The 12,238-nt window shown below is 34.6% G+C and overlaps 2 protein-coding genes across 2 annotated transcripts in view; one reads left to right on the forward strand and one right to left on the reverse strand.

The window, feature by feature from the left end:
- Positions 1 to 12,238, forward strand: part of LOC125664643 (sodium-dependent serotonin transporter-like) — a 161,099-nt gene that overhangs the window by 122,293 nt on the left and 26,568 nt on the right. The window lies entirely within an intron of this gene.
- Positions 11,943 to 12,238, reverse strand: part of LOC125664670 (uncharacterized) — a 1,654-nt gene continuing 1,358 nt past the window's right edge. Inside the window, exon 2 of the mRNA XM_048897528.1 lies at positions 11,943 to 12,214. Within this exon, the coding sequence (XP_048753485.1) occupies positions 11,943 to 12,214 (272 nt within the window). The remainder of the gene's footprint in view (positions 12,215 to 12,238) is intronic.

The following is a 12,238-nucleotide window of genomic DNA, read 5'->3' on the forward strand; positions in this document are numbered from 1 at the left end:
AAGTATTACAAACCTTTCTTATTTGAAAGGAAAGGATGACAATCATATTCTTCCCCCTTTCTTTTTCTTTTTAAAATATTGTCTAAAGAAATGTAAACAATCACGTCACAACTACCAGGCTACGTCACAACACACTCGTTGCATTTCCCGCTAAACTGGTTCCTACATTGGCGAGAAGAGCAAGACAGTAATCCTACGTATTGACAGCGAACCAGATCAGTTTTCCTTGTTTTCAATATAAATTTTTTGAAAATGTATTCAGATATGCTGCGCTCACCCCAACGGTCACACCGTGATCATATTAAAAGCAATCCCAACATCCCCAGTTGTTCGCTGCTAAACTTTATACAGTAACAGGATAAAACATATTACTAGCCGAAATTTTGCACTGGAAACGAAAGGAAGACAACAAAATCAAACGAAGCATGTTCTACTTTGATAATAACTGTTGGTAATATCTATGTGATATTGGTAACGTACTATGTTCTTTATATTCAGTCAATGACACATGTATACTTTATTCAGACAACTGTTACGTCACAATTGAATGTGCACGTAAAAAGACGTTTAGTCGTATGATTTGCGTACCCGAAAACGATGACGTAAACAAACGCGACCTGCGTTAAAAACGGCTCTCAATAGCTTACTGTGAAATATGTTTACTGTTATTATCTATGACGTCATAATATGCTTAACGTAAAAACCTTTTCCCTTCATTCGTTTATGACGTCGTTATGTACATGAAATGTCAAGCTCCCCGTCGAGGCCTCATTACGTCACCTACGAATAGAGCAAACGAACTCTGGTGGAAGTTTGCATGAAATGTTAGAACGCCTTTATGACGTCAGGCCATTTCAAAACTATTTTAAAATGTAACGCCTGAGGATTATAAAATGAAAGCGCTTGCATTAAAATTTTAACTTTGTGTACTGCTTATTCTATTTCTTTTAATATATATATATATATATATATATATATATATATATATATATATATATACACACACACACACACACACACACACACACACACATATATATATATATATATATATATATATATATATATATATATAAAAGCACGAAAACCCAACAACACCCGTGTCGGATCTGAGAAGATACAAGGCCAGTAAAGAAATTTATAAAAGCACTGAAAAGGCCACGACACTGTTGGTTATTTAAAACTTAAATTTTCGACGCAACCCGCGTCTTTATATCAAGAGATATATATTACATAAACAAACAACACACACCACGAAAAACGACAAGTATCAATAAACTACATTGGTAACAAGAATGATACATATAGAATATCACACTCTAATGTTGATCTCGGACCTGGGATTGGCCCCAAGAGTTGATCACTCGAGGGGCAACCCCAGGTCCGAGATCAACATTAGAGTGTGATATTGTTTATATCATGTACCTAAAACACAACAAGTTGATAAAAAAAATTAAAAAATGGGGGGGGGGGGGGTATTGACCCAAACATAAATACATGGTATACTGTACAACGATATTTGACTATTTCATTCCTTCAGTGAGTTTACTTTAATGGTTATGTTTCCAGTATTATTGGCATTGTGAAACATGCTAAAGTCTGGGGTTTGTAGCTTTATTCCATTGCTGGTCACGATAATTGGATGATTAATTATGGACATCTCCTCATGTGGTCTAGAATCTGGACGTTTCAATATTAATTAACGGAACTGCTTGGCTGAGAAACTCGTCACAGCTATCGCTGTGTTGTTCATGTACATGTATATACTATTAAGCAGCTCCTAGGGGCTTGCTAATTAATACTAAAATTGGAAATAAGTGAATTATTTTTATTTATTTTTTCGGATTTACCAAACTTGCTCGTTTTCATCATTTCATATAATTTGTAAGAGTTGTGGAACTTTGTTTACGTGGCGTCATCGTATGAACGGGAATGTTTACAGATCTGATGCTGCTATTTCTTTGCTTAGGGAATGTTACCTTATACTGAAGTAAGTTTTTTTTTTTACCGATTCCCATCTGTTTAGCATCTTTAAGTCGTTGAAATACGTCGGAAGATATTGGTTCTGCTTTTCTCATTTTATTGCCATGTCCTCGGGATTTTAGATTTCCGAAATCGTTTTAAAGCAGTTTTCTACATCAAAATTGCCGTAAATTAACATTTTGATCTCCATTAGGACCGGGAATTTCTGAAAATGCTTCAGTATCACCCTCCATAATCCTCCTACTGTTTTCTGTCGCCTAGAACGTTGATTGTTTTTAAATGAAGTTAAACGTGTTATTGTTCTAAATAAACAAGTGTTACTTGGGTTACCCCCCTTTGCTTAGATACTCGCTACAATTTAGCGCTGTTTTTGAAAACGTTTTTATTTAACTTTTCTGCTTAAATTAAATTTTGTCGTGGAAGAAAGTATTATATTTGAAAAAAATTGTGTCTAACATCATTTTTTCATGTAGTTATGTTAGATTTCAAAACATTAAAGAAGAAATAGCCATTTGAAATTTGAGGGCGAGACAGCCCCTTGACAACGGGCCGAGACAGAGATATCTCGGCCCTTTAGGCGAGACAGCCCTACCTACTTAAAGCTGTCTCACCCTAGCCAAGATAGGTGTATCAGGGCTGATACACTACTAGGTATATGATATACTGTTGTACTGGGTGATAAAAATGGTGGTTTTGTTGTAAAGCGTGTTTACTGACGTCAGATGGTGTAGAGAGTTTGTACCATGATCGGGTCGGGATGAAAATAAAATTATTATTGAAAATTACAGAAATCAGATATATTTAGAGGGAAAACTTCCAAAACAATGCGATTATGAAATAAAATGGTGGGAAGATAATGATATGGAGTGATTAAGTTCAAAACAATATTAGGTAGTCCGTACCATTGATGATTCGGATATGGTAAATAGTGCTGACAACGAAAAATAATATGATTGCCAGAAGAACACGATTAAACAACAAAATCAATCAAAAGACACAGATCAGATCTCGCATTAAAATCAACAATCCAAGAGGTGAATGGGAGAGAATTCTAAGGGAAAAGATACTGTATTATCTTTTTCAAGCTAATATATTTTTCAAGGTCAGACAAATTAAAGCCGCATTCTAAAAATTCTAATATCACAACATAAAGAACTATGCGAATTCGAACTTATGTTAATTTGGAATAATGTTTTAACATAGTTTAGAGGTCTCAATATGATATATTAATGATATACTAGTCTTCAAGGTCAATACATTTTTTCTTATTATCACCCCACCCCCCTTTTTAAAAAAAAAGAGAATAAAAGCCGCAATGTTTGAGACTAGAATATGAAAGAGAGAGAGAGAGAGAGAGAGAGAGAGAGAGAGAGAGAGAGAGAGAGAGAGAGAGAGAGAGAGATAAATTCATAATTGTAGTGATTTCTTATGATGTTCTAACATAATTAGGAAGTATTGAATGTCAAACAATAATCGCAATTTTGGGAATCCTCGTTATGGCTAAATTAAGGAACTCAAGGTCAGAGCCTTGAAACGAGGGAAATCATACAAAAAAAGATATCTTATCGGATGAATTTTGGCAATTAGGCTGTGGATACTGATTTTAACTGAGGATTTATCCTTGAAATCATTCAAATTATTCATTCCACCTGGACGGAATGATTTCAAACGATGCATCCAGGATTTTTCTGTGCTCTTTCTCTCTGCATCGGTCCATATTGGACAAAGACGGTCACACTTGGCAAGACATGCAAGTGGTTGTTATTGATCATAACCCAACTCTTGGATTGTTGATTTTAATGCGAGGTCTGTGTCTGTGTGAGATTGAGTTTTAAATAACCAACAGTGTCGTGGCCTTTTCAGTGCTTTTATATATATATATATATATATATATATATATATATATATATATATATATATATATATATATAAGTAGCGCTTTAGGAGAATAACAAAACTTCCTTTTTTAGGGAAGTCGTTGTGGCCGAGTGGACTTACGCACTGGTTTGACAGTCTTGCTAGGCGGTGGGTGCCGTAGGTCGCTGGTTCGACCCCGGGCTGGGGTGAACATTTTGTATTTTGACCGTTTTACCGGTCTTCTTCAGTCGTGTTTATCTGTCATAGCAACGTAACGCAAGACATGTACATAGACAATTGTACTATGACGTCACAATGACTATTACAATTGAATAGTAACGTCAAAATTGACATTGCGCGAAAAACTTTTGAAAAAGAAGAGTCTTATAATTAAGGTAAGGTTTGCGACATTATGACATGTAGCGAACAAAGACATGTTGCATATCAGTATGTTCAGTAGGAATTTATCTTTTAAAAATTGACTTCTTAAAAAAAATCGCCCGTGTCGTTTTTTGACCAGATGGGCTTATTTTTGTGATGTTTTACATTTTCGGGATCTTTGTACAAAAGGGAATACTAGTGGTATAAAAACTACACGAGGCAAACTTATGGGGTAAAAAGGTGGTATAATTTAAAAAAAAAAAGTATTATCTATAAGATTATACTAATTGGTAGAAAAATGTTATTTTAAAACACCAAAAAATAGCACTTTTTATATCTTGAATAAAATTTAAATTTGCCATGGCAACAAAAAATGTATATTGAACAGCTTTATAAGATCTACGTCAGAAAAAAAATACTTTAAGAATAATATTTGGACCATAAATATTTAAGAAAGCATATAGAATTACTACCCACCCGGCTTTGTTTCCATGGTAACAGATTAAAAAGAATTATTTCATTTATGCGATTTGTCACTTCGCTTTATAATTGTAAGAGTGCATTGAGCATTTTCATGAATAAGATACAATTCCAGCCCAAAAATGATATTTATATTTATTTGTCAAGTATTGTAGTATCACATTTATTAGAAATTAAGATGTTGAGGTTTTTTTTATAAATTCAATACAATACAATATTTTCAATATCCCGGCGGGTTTTCCACGGTCCTGCTTCGTCATAAATTCCGTGTTACATTAGCCCGAACCTGTTTTTTATACTACATCTTTGAAATAATTTCCCTCCCCTTGTTCCATTGCTTGACGTTTGTTTACAACTGTAACCTTCAGGACAATATAAAGTATAAAGCCCGGTCAGTGGTGGATCTAGAGGAGGGAGGGAGGGAGGGGGGGGGGGGGGGGGGGGGTAACGTAAAGTTAGTAAAAATGACACTTATAAACTGTTTTATGTCGACGTTATGCAAATGTTCCTTAGACAAAATTAAGACTATTTTAAGATGTACTAGAGAAGATCCCTTTTTATTTTTACATGATCAGATCAGTCGCGTTTTCTACATTTCAAAGTTCATGCGATAAATCGCTCTATCAGCGCATGTAGATGTCATAGCATTGAAATATGAAGTGCATGTAATTAGAGAGCATTGTCCGGTTTATTTTAAAAAATGCTTGTGAATGTCATAAAAATTCCTAGCTTCCTTAATGTCGAACCTTGTCTTTGAGGATACTATTCACAAACAATGATCGATTATAACAGCATCAAAATAAATCCTACATGTACTTTCCCTACTGAGCAAGATTCGCAGAGATTACATGGTCACAACATAATTTTAATGGAAATTAACCGTAGCGCATACTATGTATGTATATATAAAAAATTGTAGACTTTCATAATATCAAAGAAAATAATTTATAAATGATCATTTGAGAAACAATATTATTATTTTGTCATAGAGGGTTACACATACGCCACTTGACAGCGGTAGTAGATAACAAGTAAATATTATGACATTCTCCCTCGATTCAACTATGACGTGACGCATTTTTTCATTATGACGTCATAAAGCGCGAAGTGCACTGAGGTATATCCACAGTTATTTCCCTGTTGTTGCAAACCTTACCTTAAATACTCACCCAACCCCCTGGACACATCCTCAAATATGAATACGAGTACAACTAAATATTTAGTAAGGAATGTAGGAATTTTTTTTTAGAAATGTTTGTTCACAAAACAGTCAACTTCTGGCCTAAGTGAATATAAAAATGAAATATTACAGTAAGTAGTTAATCGTAAATACATCAATATGTACATTGAAGAGGGTGTCCATTATGATATCAGGCAGAGATTGACCCATGCTATCGCTCAGATTTTCATGAAACTTTATGTACAGGTTCCTACTGACCCCAATATCAAATTTGCCAAATAAAAAGTTGCTATCATGTTTAGTTTGGGTTCAACATGCAATAACTACTTTAAGATAATTTTCGGTGGAAATAGGTCACGAAATATTGGGGAAAAGTGCTACGTTTGAACAACTCTAAAACGTCATATAACTGAGAAATAGAGAAAAGCAATATTTCATATGTTAGATATACACTATATGCAATAACTAAGAGGGTTTTTGTGTGTATATTCATCCAATGAATGAATTTATTAATTGTTAAAGTTGCACATATTTCGCATCAATACATTTTATTTTTACAAGATATTGATCAAAATTTAAGATTCCATATAACCCAATACAATGTCTCAACAGAAATAAATTATGTATAACCACAAAGTTGAAGAGATGTTTTTCAAGTTACAATAATAAATTCAATGGGAAAAGCAAGCTTTGGTGGTGAAAAGTTTAACTGAAATCTCTAAATTTTCAAAAAGTGCAAGAAGGTCAACTACTTAAATGAAGATTGTTGATCTACATAAATAGAAATAAATATGAAGTAGATATAACCAATCAATGATTAAAAGATGAAAAATTACTAGAACCTATGAACATTCAAAAATAAATTTCATGTCTCCTTGTATACATTCTATATCATAAAGGCAAAATAATGCTTATGTAAATCATTATATAAAATACAAATGACAATGAACAAATCATGTCTTAAGGTATTCCATGTATAATGAAAGGATAATGAACAATTTTGAAGGATTTAGATCAACATAAATGTTTATTGTTAAATAATGATGAAAGTGAAGCAGATGAAATTCACATGACTGGTTAATAATTAGAAGCTGACCTTTTTGCACTTAAGACTTTTTGGAAGAGTTGTCTGCCCTTTGTAAAAATAAGAAAACTCTAATTTTCTAAAAATGTGTGTGGTCAATGATTAATTTTATTTCATATTTTCATTAAGAGAAGGTGTATGTAACTTTCTACCAAGAGATTTGTATGAAAATATAATTTCTTCTTAAAATATTGTAATAAAACATGCTTTTCCCATATACCTCAATGTTAAATTCTAGGTGAAATAAATCAAGCAGTAAACAAAATTTTGAAAATTCCTATGGTGGATTATTTTTATTTGATGAACCCTTCAAAATGATACCATGATTACAAAAATTCCACCATCCATTTATTAGATATGAAATATGGTCATTATACATTGAATACCTTAAAGCCTGGTACTTAGTAACATGGTTTGCAAGAAAGATCTAATGCATATTTCTAACATTTGTTAAAATCAGTTATCATAACGCGTTCTTTATATACAAGACATTAATTATTAACGACAAAAATGCTCCCTTTTGTTCATTCCGAATGGTACATACATTGTATAAGTATTCAATTTTTTCTTCCATAAATTTTCTCTGAAGCCACGATAAATGTCATTTTTGTGAAGTTTTTCAATTTCTATTATAGAATAATCGTCTAAACTACGAGGATCTGTATAGAAATAAATAGCAACAGGGTCATCAGTTTCTCGTCTAATAAACCAAAACATATGCCTTTGGTATAAAGTTTCTCCCACATACATGTATAGAATTTTGTTGCTTTTTAAAAAAAAAAAATGTTGTTGATTAAATAAGCAATCTCAAGGGGGCCAAAAACGAATAAACGAGGAAAAGAGGGAAGGTCAAAAGCATTCTATTGGGGCTTCAAACTTACTTACATCTGAAAGTGGCAGAGAGTTATCCAAACATTGCAACCTGGCTTATTTTTAAAAGTAAGAGTCGGTTGGTAGTGATGGAGTAACTTTAGTCTTGATAAAACAGTGAGAGCGTGGGATTTCTAACTTATTCAGTTTTTTTTTTCTTTCTGTTATTTCTTTTGGGGGGAGGGGGGGTTACAAGTGTTAGAATACAAAGAAAGATAACTCATGTTTTCGAACAGGCCTGTTCCCCAATCGTAACTACTCGGCGATCCCTTACGAGAAATAGGAAAGGCCTACTTTCAGCTGGAGATAGGATTAGCCACCATTAGAAAAGAATTGATTTATTGCATTACAGACAAAGAACTATTGACTTTTGAATTTGAGTATTATTTCTGACTTGTTAAGACACTGTTTAGGCGTGTCGCTTAGTCACGGCCCGGGTTTAAGTATAGGTTGGGGTTGAGTAGGGCAGAGAGGTGTTTAGTATTTATTTTCTCTTGTTGGTGGGGGACATCCAGTTGGTGGCAGCGCTACTGTGGGGAGAGGACTTTCCCATCACACATTTCGCAAATGAACCGGTTACGGAAAAAGACGAGCGCGTGATCCGATTGGCCTGTACCCCAATAAAACAGTTCTTATATAGCTCCTCAAGGGAAAAAAATCCAGCATTTCGACTGTTCTGGCGACTCTTGGACCCGGGAACTGTTAAAATCGACTGTTAAAAAGGACTGTCGACAGATGACGTCATATGGTACTAAATCGAGTTATCTTTTCCTGTCGTTTGTATGATTAATATTAATACAATTCGTTTCCCTCGTTTCAAGGCTCTGACCTTGAGTTCCTTAATTTAGCCATAACAAGGATTCCCAAATTCGCGATTATTGTTTGACCTTCAATACTTCCTAATTATGTTAGAACATTATAAGAAATCATTACAATTATGAATTTATATAGCTCTCTCTCTCTCTCTCTCTCTCTCTCTCTCTCTCTCTCTCTCTCTCTCTCATTCATATTCTAGTCTCGACATTGCGGCTTTTATTCTCTTTTTTTTAAGGGGGGGGGGTGATAATAAGAAAAAAAATGTATTGACCTTGAAGTCTAGTATATCATTAATATATCATCTTGAGACCTCTAAACTATGATAAAACATGATTCTAAATTAACATAAGTTCGGATTCGCATAGCTCTTTATGTTGCGATATCAGAATTTCTAGATTGCGGCTTTAATTTGTTTGACCTTGTAAAATATATTAGCTTGAAAAATAATACAGTATTTTTTTCCTTAGACTTCTCTCCCACTCAACTCTTGGATTGTTGATTTTAATGCGAGATCTGTGTCTATTGATTGACTTTGTTTTTGTTTAATCGTGTTATATTATTTTTCATTGTCAGCCCTGTTTACCATATCCGAATCAACGATGGTACGGACTACCAAATATTGTTTTGAACTTAGGTGGCAGGGGACAGTTTCTTTGGTTTTGAAACATGTGGATAGGGGGTATACACCAAAGTCAGATTATGACAGACTAATGAAAAATCATATTTCCCTTTTATGTCAATACTTGTATTTCATATTAGTGTAGTTAATAAATTATGACCCTAAATTACATGTAATCTATAAATACTGGTGCTGGTGCACAAAACATGCTCTGAGCAGGTTCCCCTTTTTTGCTTTGATTTTCCCTCATTTGGGCTAATCCGCACCACCCCCACACCATCACAGTACCAAACATGGGGATTTAGACACTGTGCACAATCAAGAACCCTATCTGCCCTTCTCAAAAATCTACCTCTCATATGGGGCCATCCACCTTCCCTCACAGCTACAGACCTTTTGCTAGACCCTGCATGTTTTCACCGGAATTTCTTCAGCAACTGACCACGTGTCTTAGTTTCGTATTTGCACCCATCTATATGCTAGGAATCATGGTGACACCTACATGTTGTATATCAACATTTTTACTAAGCACTCAGCTACATTTGACATGCATCCTAAAATTATTGTATACATTTTTACACATGTAATATCACTTCAAATACGGAGTAATTCCATTTTTTGAAAAAGTTGACCGGGCCTATAGTGCGAAACTGTCCCCTGCTACCTTAGGTGGCAGGGAACAGTTTCTTTGGTTCTGAAACATGTGGGTAGGGGGTATACATCAAAGTCAGATTATGACAGACTAATGAAAAATTATATTTCCCTTTTTTTGCCAATACTTGTATTTCATATTGGTGTAGTTAATAAATTATGACCCTAAATTACATGTAATTTATAAATGCTGGTGCTGGTGCACAAAACATGCTCTGAGCAGATTCCCCTTTTTTGCTTTGATTTTCTCTCATTTGGGCTAATCCGCACCACCCCCACACCTTCACAGTACCAAACATGGGGATTTAGACACTGTGCACAATCAAGAACCCCATCTGCCCTTCTCAAAAATCTACCTTTCATATGGGGCCATCCACCTTCCCTCTCAGCTACAGACCTTTTGCTGGACCATGCATGTTTTCACCGGAATTTCTTCAGCAACTGACCACGTTAACTGACCACGTGTCTTATTTTCGTATTTGCACCCATCATCATGGTGACACCTACATGTTGTATATCAACATTTTTATTAAGCACTCATCTACATTTGACATGCATCCTAAAATTATTGTATACATTTTTACACATGTAATATCACTTCAAATATGGGGTATTTCCATTTCCGGGCCTATAGTGAGAAACTGTCCCCTGCTGCCTGAACCACTCCATATCATTATCTTCCCACCATTTTATTTCACAATCACATTGTTTTGGAAGTTTCCCCTCTAAATTTGTCTGATTTCTGTAATTTTGAAGAATAATTCTATTTTCATCTCGACCCGACCATGGTACAAACTCTCTACACCATCGTCAGTAAACACGCTTTACAACGAAACCATTTTTCTCACTCAGTACAACAGTGTATCATTCTGTTACCAATGTAGATTATTGATACTTGTCGTTTTTTCGTGGTGTGTGTTATTTGTTTATGTAATATATGTTTCTTGATAAAGACGTGGGTTGCGTCGAAAATTTGAGTTTTAAATATCCAACAGTGTCGTGGCCTTTTCAGTGCTTTTATAAATTTCTTTACTGGCCTTGTATCTTCTCAGATCCGACACTTTAAGAAAGTAGGGTGTTGTTGGGTTTTCGTGCTTTTATATATATATATATATATTATATATATATATGTGTGTGTGTGTGTGTGTGTGTGTGTGTGTGTGTGTGTTCACCCCTCGAGAAACCATTGTCAACCTCAACCTCGGCTACGCCTCGGTTGACAATGGTTTTCTCGGGGTGAAAATTTTCATTGTTACCCTCAACTACATGCAATAATTTTATATTACTCATAAGCTCCGTGTAAGATTCGGGTATTCTTTTAAAAGATTTTTCAATTTTTTTTAATCGACTTTCAAAGATTTATGTTGTAAAGAACAAATGAAAAAGTGACAGCTTTTGTACAGCTAATAGCAAACTTGATCGTGATTTCCAATACACTGTCAATCCTTATTTGATATCATAGGGCAGTACAAACTAATCCACCACAAACAATGTGTGAAATTCTCTCTACTCCTCTTAGTAGTGCCTTTAGGAGAGGGCGTTCTAAGGTTTAAGAACTTGTGCCCAATCCTTTTGTCTTAAAATCTTTACAATAGAATATGTTCAATTCAAGTAATGCCTTCCTTGAATTATAAAACGATATACATGTATTAATCTTATAAAGAAACTACATGGTTTAATTAGTTCTAATAGCAACTTTAAAGTGATATAATCTTAATTATATGAAGCAATTGCAAAGTTTTAACGGTATGAAACGCACATAAAAATTAATAATAAAATGAAGGAAATTCTGGGTATTTGAAGTTTTCTTCACAAACGGCTACGCGCTAAAAATGGAAATGCTCCGAGAGGTGTGAACCATGCCCCTCTAAGAAAGCATGCAGCGTTGACACGATGACAACTGCAAGGTATCTATTCAACGCCACATGAAAGTGTAAATGAATTTAATTCACGTCACATCACATACCACCGACAATTGATCCATATAAGTACACAAGTATTTCAATGATACGTTGACTGAATCACTTGTAAAATGTTTTCCCACGCTCCTTTTCCCTCATACTATCTAATTTTACTTGCGTCAAAGGTGATCCAGGCGCTCGCATTTGTCGAGTTACAGACATTCGACGAGAAGGCATGCGTGACCCAAACATCTGTTGAACCAAAACAGGATCAGGACGTAATGGGATAGGTGTTTGATTCTCCCAAAACATACAGCGATCCTTCAAATATTCAAGTCCTTTCTTTGATTTTTCAAATAATTCCTTTCCTAACCCAGAGTTTTCTGACGAATCTGCAAAAGGAAAAACGAGCTTAA

Source organism: Ostrea edulis, chromosome 1 (assembly GCF_947568905.1).
Source record: "Ostrea edulis chromosome 1, xbOstEdul1.1, whole genome shotgun sequence".
Lineage (NCBI taxonomy): Eukaryota > Metazoa > Mollusca > Bivalvia > Ostreida > Ostreidae > Ostrea > Ostrea edulis.